This window comes from Episyrphus balteatus, chromosome 3, assembly GCF_945859705.1.
Source record: "Episyrphus balteatus chromosome 3, idEpiBalt1.1, whole genome shotgun sequence".
In the NCBI taxonomy this organism is placed as follows: domain Eukaryota; kingdom Metazoa; phylum Arthropoda; class Insecta; order Diptera; family Syrphidae; genus Episyrphus; species Episyrphus balteatus.
Window position 1 is genome coordinate 126,185,111 of NC_079136.1, and position 15,271 is coordinate 126,200,381.

Here is a 15,271-nt window from a genome sequence, read left to right on the forward strand (position 1 = left end):
ATAAATTAATTGATGCCAAAAGTTTGTCTAGGAAATTCAAGGATAAAAAATATATAGGAGTGAGGGACAATCTTCCATCGTTCAAGCTATAGATGCAATTTTCTTATTAATTGACTTTAAACACAAAAAAAAATATTTGAACACAACGGCAACACCTACAATATTTAAATATACATTTTTAAAAAGCTAGAAGCCTAGTCATATTTGTAAAATTAAAATTAAGTTAATTGAATTAAGGGCTTTTGAAAGAATGGTATCTGAACTCAGATTTTTGAAAAAAAAATTATTGAAAAAATTTTAAGATGTCGTTTTTTAAACTTCTTCGTAATATAAAATGTATTTATTTCCAAATTTGTTTGGCAGCATTTATTATGATTTCAAAATATAAAAGGAAATGTCAATATGTATTACGGTTTATGAACAAAATTAAAAAGTATTTCATTTTCGAAGAACTTTTTTTAATAAAAGTTTTGAAAAAAATGTAACTTATTTTTTTTTTAAAGTTCAACATCTAAACATAAAATTATTTTTTATTCATTTAATAACCCTTACTGTTGAAAGTTAAATAGCAAAAATTTAAAGTTCTTATTTACCAAAGTCTTTGAGAAAATTAATTATTTCGATGCAAAAATTCAGTTTTTAGCAAAAAAAACCCATTGAAATTGAAGTAATTTGTAATTTTTTTTTTCAAAAGTGTGATATATAATACCTTTTCTGCTTCAGAATTCAACTCATAATATTTATGGCCAAAAATTTTTGTAAAATAAATTCATATTTTATTAGAAAAAGTTTGGAAAAAAGTCATTTTTAAATTTTTTTAATAACATTTTTTTTTTTTAATTCTGAGTTTGAGGACCATTTTTTCAAAAACTCTTAAATAAATTTAGTGGATTTAAATTTAAGAGATAAGTATGAGCTTCTGGCTTTTTAAAAATGTATTTTAAAATATTGTAGGTGTTGCCGTTGTTTTCAAAATATTTTTTTTTGTGTTTGAGGTCAGAATGTTAGAAAATTGCATTTATCGCTTAAATATCGCTTTTATATATTTTCCTTAAATTACCTAGAGAATCTTTTGCTATCATTTGTTTTTTGAAATTTAAGCAAAAAAAAAAATGGTGTTGTTCAAAAAAAATTTAATGTTAATTTTAAAAAACAATACGGCAACATCGGCAATTTTTAATATATAGACTTTAAAGTATTTTTCATTACCTACGTTTGAAAAAAAAAATCGTCAAAATCAGAGCTGTTCGGCCGGGTTCCCTAATAATTTGCTTTAGTTACTCTACTATCTTTTGCATATTTGTTTAAAACTCAATCAAAAAAAAAAAAAAAACGAATTTTATGTTTTTTTTATGTTTTAAATGTTTGCGATTAGCAATGACAGATTATTCTTGGAACAGGATACACTGCGCTTTGATTTGAAGATTGAAGATCATTTTACCTACGAATGCAGTGGTTGGGCCTTTTTGTATGTCTTACGAAATTGCATGATTTTGGTGATAAAAATATTAAAATAAATTAAAAATACATAGTCCTTAGACCTCAATTTTAGTGCAGTGGTTTTAGTTTTTGGACTTATTTTTTATTAACAATACAAAAGTATTTCAATTATCGTCAAGAATTAAAAAGGCCATTCAAAATATTTAAGTCAAAAGAATATATATTGCTCCTTTTACCACTTTTTTCTGTTCAGCATTTCAAATGAAACGTTGGAGCTTGGAAAAAATTTCAATGTGGAAAATTAAACCATTAAACCTTCAAAGTGGTAATCATACCCACAACATTATCCCTACATCGCATCGTCTTGCTTGAGAGACAAACACAACAATTGGAAGAGCCAAGAGCATCTCGAATTGAGAACCAATTTAGCTGGTGCTGGAGGAGCTTTTCGTACTCAACATCAACATCATGTTGTTGTTCCAACAAAACAGAGAAATAGAGAAGAGAGAGTGCCAGTCATCATTTCTCCGTAAAAAAATCAAAAATAAAAAAAATTATTTTTCTGAGCATCATATCGTTTGGGGCTGCTACCTTCACAGCCACTACAACAAACAACTGACTGTGTGTGCCTTGTGTGCCTTGTGTGCCTTGTGTGCTGAGTACTATGTTGCTGGCCGTTTATTCATAAAGATACATATAAAAACGTGAGATTCGAACAATTCGGTGGCATTAAGTTTAGACGCATCCTCTGGATCTCATCTGTTCTATCTCGCTATCTGTTCTCTATATAATTTTTCTATGATTTTTTAATTTTATTCTTAAAAATTAAAAAAAAAAAAAAATAAATACAAAAATTTTCTTCAAGGATAATTTAACTGAAATATAAAATTTAAAAAAAAATCCTTTTTTTTTATATATTTTTATTAAAATTTATTTAATATCTTACGGATTTATCCAGTGAAGTTATTTACAAAAAAAAAATGTATCTTCTATCGGAAATGTGAAGAGACTGTCTTTTTAATTGAATCTATTCCACTTAAGAAAAAAAAAAAAAGTGTCAAAGTGAAATAGTGCAATTTTATTATAGTGACAAGGTTTCCAAGATTAAAATACCAGAATATTGAGTTAGGAAACTCATCTCTATAAGATTTATTTTCTTTAAATTGGATTGGTTATCTTCAAGTGTTCCAGACGCCGCCGGCTGTATAATTTTTCAATCCTCATGGGGAGCCTAGGTGAGTCTTTTTTTTAAAATAAAAAACCTATCAGCATGTGCAGTGTTTGCTTTTTTATATCCTTTCAAACAAAGGACATTATTTTCTATTTTGAGACTTATGTGGATGAGGAAAGCTTCAATGGAGTCATAAATGTCATTTTTTGTTGTTGTTAGTATTCTCAGGTGTTATATTTTGCGCGCCATTAAAGGTAAAAAAAACACTTGGTTCGTTGTGTGTTTCTTGCAGTCATGTAAAAAAACAAGAGAATGAGATGTAACAAGAAAAGGTCCTTTATGTGCGATATAATTGGATTGCAAAATAAAAATAAATTGAGTTTTAAGGATTCAAAAATAAGACAAAAAAAGCTAGCAACACACGAGGATTATAATATATATTTATCTTTACTGTGTGAAGGGTTTTTATCTTATTTTAATTAATTTTTGAGTGACTTGGAATGAAGGTAGGTATAGAGATATGGCCTCGACAACAAAAGGTCAAAGAAAAAGGATTCTGTTTTTATTTTTATTATACTCAGGGTTACTATAACAAAACATAATAAAAATAAAGCTCAACAATTTAAAGAATGTAAAACACACAAAACAACAAACACAAAGTAGATACACTTAATGTTACTGCCTTTGGTCTTGAAAAATAGGATCATTAAGAAATCAGACATTTGTTTTGGAATACTCGTGTGGGAATCACAACAAGTTAACTGTTTTATTTTCTTTTTTTTTTTCTTTTTTTATATAAAAGAATCCTTAGAATGTTATTCAATAAAAGAACTTAATCAAGAATAAGAATTTCATTATTATGTTTTGAAAAACTGTATAGCAGGTACCTCCTCACATAGTAAATACAAAATCGAATTCACATCGGAATGTTTAATGCAGCTAAAGATTTAAAAACTTTAAATATTTGGTATTTTTGTTTGACTCTTAAGTTATTTAAAAATTCTTAGTTCACTGTGGCGTATGTGTAACATTTTTTTTCGAATAAATGATTGCTAAGAAAATAGTTTTTCTTTTGTCAAACATAAGGCTCATATGGCATATTGTTACTGAAAAAATGTGTTCTAGCATATTTTTGAAACCAAAAATATGCTAGAACACATTTATACAGTTATAATAATTATACAATAGTTTACGAGAGAGAAGAAAAACTTTGTACTTTTAGTTTTTTAAGAGAAAATGGTCACACTGGTCTTTTAGTATTTCTTTGGATATAACCCGAAAAGTTGAATTTAAAAATTTCACTTTTTAAACTTTTTTTCTAAAAAGTTCTGTAAATTCCAAAATTCAATTTCTAAAATTTTATTAATACAAAAAATTTCACAAATCCATACAAAAAATTGATAATTTTTTTAAATTCTAATAGTTATTTTTGATTTGTATAAAAAAAAAAATACTAATAATTTGGAAGAAAGTTATAAAAATTATGATTTTTGAAAAAAATACTTCATAAAATATTTATACTTGAATTTTTTTTTTATCAAAATCTTTTCAGTCGTTTCCAATAAAATTGCAATACCTCGAAATTTGTATAAGGGAGGTATCACTCTAAAACGAGATATTAAAAAAATATATGTAGGTACCAATTTTGAAGAAAATCCATCCAACTGTTCAGGTTGTGGGCAATGTGTACCCTTGTTTTTTTTTCTTTTCAAAAACAAATTAATACAAGTTTAAAAATTGCCTCTCGAGGCGTTTTTCTTTTTAATTTTTTTCTTTAATTTTATTCATAATTGAAACCCAAATTTTCTTGGAGATATTATGTAGTTGCTAAATCATTTACAATCGAAATATTTTTTTTTCTTACATTCGAAAGCAGATATTTTCGGATCAAGGTATCCAAACAAGTAATGGTTCACAGATACGAGGCCACAATAAACAGGCCTATCTTTTTGTGTAAAAAAGTTAGAAATTTATTTTTTTTCGGATTTTCGAGAAAAAATCAAGGTTAACCCCTTGCCTAAAAATAATGCATTTTCAAAAATTTCTTCGAAGTCCATCGAGTAAGACATACAAATTAAGGTGTATTTAAACTCTATTTATAACTGAAAACCAAAAGTTTTTTTGGAAGTCTGGTTGCTGAGTTGTTAGCATCCAAATATTTTTTTTTTCATTGTTTCGGAGGCAGTTTTTGTGCAAAGATATGAGTTCAAAACCAACAGGCCTTTGCATTTTGATAATAAACATGCAAGAATAGAAAGGTCCAACAATTTTCCGCCGGGTCTGCACTTGTGCTTTTGCGCAAGATGCAATACAAAAGAAACAAATTTTGGAGGCTGGGATTTGAACGCAAACCTCTGTCGTCATAGTCCATCGCTTTGTGCTTTTGTGTTAAAAAATTATTATAGTTTTTAATTTTTTATAAAATTTTTGTATAAAAAATGTTTACATAAAAAGTTTTAGCATTCTTAAATTAAACATTTTTAACAAAAATTAAAACAAAAAAAAAAAAACGATAGTAAAATTGCATATCAGAAAAAGTTATGTTGCTGCTGTCACAGCGTTTGAAATTACTCATTGATCACAGCTATTAGGTTTTATAAATAATGATCTATAGCAGGATGGAATCTTATTGAAATTTCAAAATATCAAACTGCCAGATGTGTAAAAAATATAGCAAAATTGTTGTGTTTTTTTCGCTGTTTCATTTATCCATTAAAAAATTTGACTTTGACAAGTCCAAATGACGTAGGTGGGTAGGTATATTTCTTCTTTTTGATGGCTCAATTATTATAAGTAGAATTCAAATTTGTTCATAAGTTAAGTAACACACAATCCATTAGACTAATTTATGCTTCCTTTTGTCCTATTTTTGAATAATTTGGTTCAATGAACTATTTATAATTAGTATCTCAAGCACCATCATCTATTCGTGTGTCTTAATTTTTTCAAAGAGTTAATTTATTAGACTTCTTCATTCTTGTTAATTCTCAACCATATACTACTTGTACATACAAAAAAAAAACACCTTTTGTCTAATAGCCTCATAGTTAAATAATTTTCATTGTTGTTTCTTTAAAAAAAAAAATAAAACAGACTAGACGAGGAAGCTTTTTGTTGTTTTAAATAGATTTTTATAAGTTATAAAATTTATTAATAGCATTTACTACTATACTGTTACTGTATTTTTTTTATTATAAACGAAAAAGACTAAGAAAAAAATAGGCCATAATAATTTTTTGATTTTGATCTCTTTATGAAAAAAAAGAAGGAATATAAGATCGAAGTTACGTATAATGTTTAGCCGCTTCAGTTTAGTATGTTTACTTTTTTTTTTGTTTATACAAATCATAAGTATTCACACTTTGTTTTTAATCTATGGTTGTTGTTTTGTTTTTTTTTTTTTTAATTTTTCGTTAAAGTCTTAAAAAATAACACTGGTCAACAAAATTAAACTTTTTTTTTTGTTACAGAAACCAAGGTATACTTTTCTATAGGATTGGTGTGCTGAGCTCAAATCCGAAGTCAAAAAAATTCTATCACATCACGTTTTTGAGATAATCCCGTTAAAAAATCGAAAATGCCGCTTTTTACCAGTTTTCGAGATTATTTCTTAAATTTGTAACGGTTTCTAATAGAACTAAATGTTGTCTTTCTAAATCCGTTTAAAAATCTCTCATCTTCTTTGAGAAATCTGAAATTGAAATCAACGTGTTTGGTATATCTCATGTTTATTTACTTTTAATAGCGAATCTCAAAAAGTTCTTTGCCAATCGCTTTCAAATTTTGACACAACGTTCCATTTAGAATCTTGCAAGTTTTTATATTTGCGAAGGTGGTGAATCGCAGTGAGATACATCAAAGCGTGACCGTGTCAGATAGTTATACTAAATAATTACTAGTGAGAAAAATATAATTTTTTTCTTGTTAAAAACAAGATAAGAACTTACTGGAATGTAAATGAAACGTTGTGTCAAAATTTGAAAGCGATTGGCAAAGAACATTTCGAGATTAACTTTTAAAAGCAAATAAATATGAGATATACCAAACACGTTGATTTCAATTTCAGATTTCTCAAAAAAGATAAGAGATTTTTAAAAGATTTAAACGGATTTAGAAAGACAAGATTTAGTTCTATTAAAAACCGTTACAAATTTATTTAAAACAAATAACCAAAAGCTAAGAAATAATCTCGAAAACTGGTAAAAAGCGGCATTTTCGATTTTCTAACGGGATTATCTCAAAAACGTGATGTGATAGAATTGTTCTGACTTCGGATTCGAGCTCAGCACCCAAAAAACCTATAGAAAAGTATATCTTGGTGTCTGTAACAAAAACCTTGTTGACCAGTGTAATTAGTATATTATTCATCAAAGCAAATTTATTTATGGACACTTAAAAAGTCGCTCGTATAAACATAACAAGCATAGTAAAATAATTCACATTTTCTTCAAATCTAAAAAAAATATTAAAAGTATTAAAAACGCAAATGATTTTTATGAAAAAAAAAATCAAGTGTTAATATTTGATGAAGTCTATAATTTGATAATTTTTTTTTTTTCAAAATCACAATTTTTGTCTTTCTTCCAAACATTTAGTTATATTAGCCGTGTTTTATTGGTACTCAGTATTTTACTAAGTAAATATTTTATGCTGCAAACAACAAAAAACGATAACTTTTATTTATTTTTTATAATCCTATATTGTTGAAGGGTCAAAAATGTATAAGTCTATAAAAACATTTTCTCTGTAAACCAACAAATACAAAACATTTGTTTATCCTTAGCAATCATTTGTTGTTGTTTCCCGTGTAAAATTTTACTGAGCTAAGTACTGAGTTACCAATAAAACACGGCTATTTTAACTATTTAAAAACTAAATTTTACAAAAATAACTAAATATTTGAATTTAAAAAAATCAATTTTTTTCGAAAACGAAATATTGATTTTTCTATTTTGATTTTAAATATATTCATAAATATTTTTAATTGCATAATGTAGGCATTTATAAAAAAGATTTTTTTTTGCCTCATAGATTTTTCAATTTTGTTTTTGTTAAAATATTATGTATTTTTATAGAAGAAATCATTTTTTTAAGCTCAAATTCTCTGAAAAAGTAGATAGAATTTTTTTTTTTTTTTTAAGTTTACACTAAAGAAAATTTTATTAAAAAATGTTTTAAATTATAAGCAACTTAAACTGTAAAAGCGAGTTCTTTCTACCAAGTTGTACATTTTATTTCATCAAAAACCAAAAATTTTCTGTTATCGTTCACAGTGTTTAGGAATAAAAAATTTTAATATATACCTACAAATTTATGGACTTCAAGTATTCTGGAAATTTTTGATTCAAAGACTTTTACAGTTACAAAATTTTAAAATAAAAAAAATTATGTATTTGTGAAATTTTGTTTTTTAAATTTTCTAGAAATCGAATTTTGGAATTTACACAATTTTTGTGAAAAAATTATGTAACTTGAAATTATGAACTTCAACTTTTTTCAGGTTATATCAAAAGAACTATAAAATTACCAGTAAGACCATTATCTGTTAAAAAGTCAAAAGCTAAAACTTCTAACAAAAAATCGTGTATTTTGTAACCGATTCAAATTATACTCGTAAATCAATATTTTAGAAGAAAAATTTATTGAAAATAGTTTACAAAATTTCCGGTATATAAGAATGTTGTAGGTTCAACATTTGAAATTGATCACAACAAAAAAAAAAAAACCAAAAATCTGATAGATCCCAAATTGTAGACTATAAAATTTCCAATTATGATGATTGACATAAATGTCAAAACAAAATATTTCCAACTATATTTGTGTATTTGTGTATTCTCTCAATTTGCACTTATCAAAAATGCTTATTTATTCTAACAAATAACAAAAAAAAAAAAAAACACACAAAATTTGATAAAAAATTTTGTGCAATATTTGTTTTCCTAAAATTTCTCACACTCAAAATAGAAAAAAATAATAATAAAAAAAAAAAAATCTAAAAATATTTAAACAACATTCCAAAATCGTCAATTTAAATTTTTTTAATTCGATTAAGCTGTCATCATAATTTTGTCTGTTTTTTTTTTTGTTCGCGAAAGTAATAGAAAAAAATTAACATATTTTCATATTTCACACCATGGTGGTCTGAAAAAAATTAAACTAAAAAAAATGTATTATTATAAAATCGATATATTATTTTTGTACTATATCCCTCATCATTGATCTTAATTTTCAGATTTAATTTATGATTATTATCATAAACTAAAAAAACATTTTATTCTTCTAAAAAAAAAAAATAAATAATCATTTATCGACAAGTTAGTTTGACGTACATACTAAATGGTAAAAAAAAAAAAAACAATTTAAACAAAAAAAAAAAAAACCCGAAAATTAACACACAATATGCGAACACATGGTACGTATATTGACGGTATTGAAAATATAAAAATAAAAAACACAATTATTGTTCTCGTATTTATCGAATTATTGTTGTAATTTGTGGCTGTCAAAACAACCACATGACAGAAAAACAATAAGAGGAAGCTTTTCTTCAAATAATTTTTTTTTGCAAAAAAAAAAGAAAAATTAATGATAAAAAAATATTTATCTACCTACTTAAAAATTCAGTTTATCACTTTTCTCTCTCGCTCTTATATTTTTTTATATCTCCTATTTTTATTCACAATAAACTCTGTCAATAAACTTAGCTTCGAGGTCAGACTGATTTTTAATTAACCTGAAATTCTTTATATAAGAAAATTTTTAAATTAAATATAAAACACCTTAGTATATATTTTTTCACCCCCTCTTTCTACCCCAAGGGATGTTTTTTTTTTTTTTTTTATGAAAAAGAAAAACTCAAAGAAAACGACATGGGAAAAAATAAAACGCATTTCATATATAATTTTAAAGAACAACAAAATGGAAATTCAAATAAGCAAGCTAGATCTAAGAGTATATGCTCAAGGATCATCTCAATAAACAGAGAGAGCACTTTCTCATTAATTGACATCGCACTATAAAATTTTTTTAATTTTATGATGGTTGATTGTTACGCTCGTAGTCAATAAACTTAATTTTTTGAATTAATTTCTTACGTCTCGATGGAGAAAAATGTATTTATTTATTTTTTATTTTATTTCTTTTTTCTTTCTTTCTTCTTTTTTACCACAAATTCTTTATTAAAAAAGAAAATCTGTTTTCCGCAAAAAAATACGATCAACAAAAAAGTAAAAAAAAAAAACAACAACAAAAAAAACCTACCCACGCATTCAAGATTGAAAAAAAAAAACAGCAGACACGATAGACAGAGATTTTTCAAGGAAAGGGTGAATGTCAGTGCCATGCCGACGGCCATATCCAACAGGGGGTTGTTTAAATTTATAATAATAGAGTCCTTTTGATTTGCGTCACTTTAATAAATTATAAAGAGAACGAGAGAAAATCCCTATACACATCTTGAAAGTTGTACTATGGAATATGGGGGGTATGAGTGTGTGTTTATTTTAGAAGGATAAAATTGTTTGCTTTTCATAAGAATGACTTCGTTAGGAGAGTAGGTTCTGTGTTCCCTGTAATTTATTCACATAACAGTTTAATTTTACATCAATCCATTCCCTAAAGGTGTATCATAAGAGAGAGAGAACACAAAACGCCCACGCAATAAGAAACAAGAAAAACAACGAAATTCCATAAAAGGAAAGAAAATGTCATGATGATGGTGTTATGTACACTGTGGCGTATACGTGATTTTTTTTTCTTCTGAACAAACTTCATTTTTCAACCTACACGTGGTGCTTTGCTCAAGAATTGAAATTTAACCGGAAAAATTAGTTGTAATTTTGTTATAGTCTGTGTGTTTGTATGTATATGAGAATGATAAATGATAGCATGTCCTTTTTTTTTTGGTGGATGGATGTTATTTCCTGGATTTGGTATACTTTCATCAGTTCATTGCCATTATCTAGATTTGACGTCATTGACTTGATTGCTCTTACATCATTTGGTGGTAGGATATATAAACCAAATAGAATGGTTTTCATCTTTTGTTGGTGTTGCAAAAAAAAAAAATGAGTAATTCAATTTGTGGGTGGTTGCGAGATATCTAATTTGAAGAAGAGCCACAAAAAAAAAATCACTCTTGCTGTGTGTACGTAAATTAGGTAAACTAATTTAAAGCAAAATAAAGATGTTTGCAGTTTCAGCAACAGACTTATAAATTGCACACCTCCAGTCTGTGCTTTTGGACCTTGAATAAATAAATAAATTAGATCTATGGTTAGCTCATTGCGTTCCACTTACGAGTATTTTGTATGTATATTCTAGAAGTGTATCATTATATCAAAATTAGAGGGTAATATTTTTCATTTTTCAAAAACCAACAAATCAAGTTGTTGTAAGAGTATAAAGGAAAAATAAATTAATTTGAAATCAATTAATAATAAATTATTGTTATATTGAACAGTTTTTTTTTTGTTGTTGTTGTTGCTGGAGGTAAATATAGAAGATGTACAATGTTTCTATATGTAGAATTGGTTATATGAAATTCAGAAAATACTCGTAGGTTATTGTTTGGTCTGGTCTATGTTTGGGAATTCATAAATTTTTTTTTGTTGTAGATTTGTCTAGTCTGTTGTTTTTTTTTTTTTGGTACGAAAAGTTTGTGATTTTTTATTTTACACGTGAAGGAAAAAGATATTAATAGAATGGTCTGCCTACGTTACCAGAGTTGTTTAGGAGGACTAAAAAAAAATTATTTTTTATGAAAGAAAAGAAGTTAAATCCCATAAAAAAATGCAACAGTAAGCTGGCATCCGTGTTTCTGTTTTTTACCCGACCATGGAAGACTATTCGGCACTTGACCAGTATGTATTTATTCATATATAAATGTTCATCTGTTTTATCGTAACTTCTCCCCTTCTTATCGTAATTCGGCAAATGAGGTTTTGTAGCAAGTGTCTTTATCTTTCGATAGTTATAGATTATATGGCATTGAAATGTTTTGTTTGTGGCTGTGAAAGTTACCATTAATATCATAGTGGCCGGGTTGAGGCTCTTGAATATTTTGCAAGTTTAACTTTTTTGTGAATTAGCTGTTTGGAAAATTGACCGTCATCTGCATTTAGCATTGTTTTTGTATTCAAAAGAATATAACTATTGTTTCGATAGAGCTCATATTTTACCTTGAGTTCCCAGTATTCCAATATTTATAATATTTAGATCCAAATTTGTAGGGAATATAATATTTATTTCCGTTAAAAAAAAATTAAAGGTTTTCAATTCAACAGAAATTTTATAATAATATTTTATAACAAATATATATTTTGAGAACAAAAACTTAATATTGAAAAAACTTAAAAAACAACAAGTAAAAATTTAAGTTAAAACTAAAATTAAAATCGTGGCAGTCAAAAGTTACTCAGTTTCTTTTTATTTTCTTTATTTAAAATGATAGATTCATTAATGACAATTTTTCTTCAGTAAGACAGTGATTTTAAAAGCAAGTTTAGGATTCGTAAAAAAAATCGAACTCGAGATAACAATTTTACATGATATTACGATGATGGAGAATGCCAAAAAAGTGGGTCCGGCAATTCTGTCTGTCTGTCAGTCTGTCTGTGTGTACCTCGAGCTACCACCTAAAACTTGGTAGTTAACAGTTTTGGGTGATTCCCTAGAGGACAAATTGAAATTTTTTTTTAGGACCAAAACTAACGGTACCTTTTCATATAACGGAAATAGAAAAGTTAATTTTTTTTCAAAAACGGCTCTAACGATTTTAACGAAAATTTTTGTGTGTAGTGTAACACATAAAAGCTTCCTTTGGAAATAAAAAAAATATTTTTTGAATAACGGTACCTGCTATAGAATGGTTTTTTTGATTTATGAATTTCTCGTAAACGACAAAACATGCTTCGACCAAAATTTTTGTACAGAAACGTTTAAACTATCGTTATTTAAAAAAATTTTTCAAAAAACACATTTTTGAATTTTTAAAAAATATTTCAAAATTTTTTTTTGAAAAATCAATTTTTTGGAAACGGGTTGGTAAAAAATTTTGAAATTCCATTTTTATGTGTAAATTATTTATTTCTTCAAAATGGCCTACCAATTTTTTTTTTGACAAATGTTAGAAATTTTGTATATATAAAAAATTATTTTTTAAAAAAACGGGTTTAACGATTTTCGAAAAAATTTTTCTAAAAATTCCTTTTTATACAAGAAATAAAATGGCATACTTAGTTTTTTGTAAAAGATCATTTAAAACGGTATTTAATTATTTATAAAAAAAGATTTTATTTTTTTTTCCACTTATGAAATTCCGTGAAAATATCATATACCTCATTTTGTTCAATGAAAAGCTTTAACATTAGAGTTATAACTTTTACCATAAGAGCAAGTACGTGCGACCCCAGTCGTGCAATTTATTTTATTTTAAAATCAAAAAATCCAAACTTTTTAAACTGTAAACACATTCGTTTACAACTATGTATACAATTGAGTGGATGAAAATTAAAAAACGGAAAAAAAATGTCAGCTAAAATTTAGCGCAAAGTAATTTTTTTTTTCATTTTATTGTCAAAAGGTTAATTATTTTTTTTTTGGGATTGAGTAAAATAAATTAGTATCTTCATAGTTTTTTTTTTGTAGATGAATCTGTGAGCGATTCTTGTATCTTAATTTGAATTGCAATAACTTATTTTCGTGAAATTTCATAATGTCTTTTTTCCATAAAAATACTTTTTTTTTTTAAAGTAAATAACTTATTAAACTATGCCGATTTTAACAAAATATCACAACCACTTGGACCATCTGAATCTAATTTTTTTTTTATTTCTAAATCTGTATTTTTTTATTTCTTGTGTTAACAAAATTTGCAATTTAGCCAATCATTTTTACTCAAAAATATCAGATTAATAGGTATTTTTAAGATGGAAGCTGAATTTAACTCCAATCGCAAATTTTTCATCGAACCTTTTTACAAAATACCTATTTCTTTATTACGATATCTCAAACATTATTCGAAAGAATTCTCAGAATCCTATGTAAATAAATCCCTGCATTCATACAACGTTTATGAGGATTCTCAATAAAGGGATGCTTTGAATGGGTAACGATATCGAATGATTTCAATTTGAATTAAATTTTTTTTCCTCTTCTGAAGACTTCTTTGGAAATGGCCGGCCGGCACAATTTCCCATCATATAAATACCTTTTAAACGAATTGTTATCTGAATCTGGCAGAAAAAGTACATTTCTAAATTAAAAAGTTCCTTTGAAAAGAAAGATATCCTTTAATTCCGTAAAAAAAATTAAACTCATTCAAAAATGGTCCACTATGGCGTATGCGTAACTTTTTTTCAGTCTGAACTATTTAAATTTAATTTCGCAGATTACTTCCGACTCCACTTCAAACTTAAATTGAAAAAAAAAAAAATATTTCATTTCGTTTTATTTCTAAAGTAATTATTTTGTTTTACCTTTCGTCTTTAATAGAATGCTGAAAACACGGCTATGATTTTTATTAATTTTTTTTGTTGCATTTGAATTACAACCACGTGTATTCATGAACTTTACTACATCCTATAATTTTTCTATGTGTGTATGTATCTGTATATTTTTTTTTTTTTTTTTTATTGCAAAGAAAATTGGCAAAAGTAATAGAAAATTGTCCTTATCAATCATATTCCATCTTACAGTCTCTTTATATGAATTGTTGTTTTTTTTTTGTTTTTTTTTTTCTTCATGTTAATAACATTGCAGACGATAATAAATTTGTCTAAATTGCATAGACTTATTCGTTATGGTTTTCAAATTGGATAAACGTGTAGTTTTATTATATGATCAAATGTCATATAATTCCAACCAATATCCTTACGAAAATGTTTATATGACATATTTTTCTTACTTTTTTTTTTATTTTCTCTATAAGAAAACCAATAAAATTTATTTCTCTGGAAAAATGTTTCAATAAAAGAAAAATATATATTATTTGGTGTGAGTTGTTATTGGCAATTTGTGCATTCAAGCTCATTTACAACTACAAATGTTTGGTGGCTGCAAAAAATAGACATTTTTTTTGTTGGAGCAATATAAAGAGAAAAGAAAGTAGTTTTTATTTCAAGAAACCTTCCATTTGATAGAGGATATGGGAATAAATTTATCTTAGACAATGCGAAAATAACAAAAAACTAACAAGTTGTCTGTATTGTTTTGGAGATATTTTATATTTATCTATAATTATGGTTGCAGCAAATGATTTATTTGTCGGTTTTATTCTTCCGCAGGGAGAATTTCTTTCAATTCATTAAGTTTCTGGACTACTGTCAACTACAATATTTAATTTTAATTTAAGTGACTTCCTCATTTCAAATGGAGCAATTTCAAATTTATTTCTAATTATCAATTTAATTTAAATTGGTACACTATGGCGTATATGTAACTTTTTTTTTTTTTTTTAAATATATGTAGTTCAAAAACCAATTACAAGCTACAGTCAACATAAGATTTATATTTATTTATTATTGGTATAATTTAAATCATAAACAAAAAATTTCAAAAATGAAAAAAAGCTAAATAAAGAAAAAAATAGTTAAAGTTAATGATTAAAAAAAAAATAATAATTTCAAAAAATAAGAATTTGAATGCTATTTCACACATTTT

The 15,271-nt window shown here is 26.0% G+C and overlaps 1 protein-coding gene across 1 annotated transcript in view; it reads left to right on the top strand.

Annotated features, from left to right (window-relative positions):
- The first annotated feature begins 2,195 nt into the window (after positions 1-2,195).
- Positions 2,196-15,271, top strand: part of LOC129916833 (serine/threonine-protein kinase meng-po) — a 32,005-nt gene continuing 18,929 nt past the window's right edge. Inside the window, exon 1 of the mRNA XM_055997020.1 lies at positions 2,196-2,675. Coding sequence (XP_055852995.1) covers positions 2,663-2,675 — 13 coding nt within the window. The 5' untranslated portion in view covers positions 2,196-2,662. The remainder of the gene's footprint in view (positions 2,676-15,271) is intronic.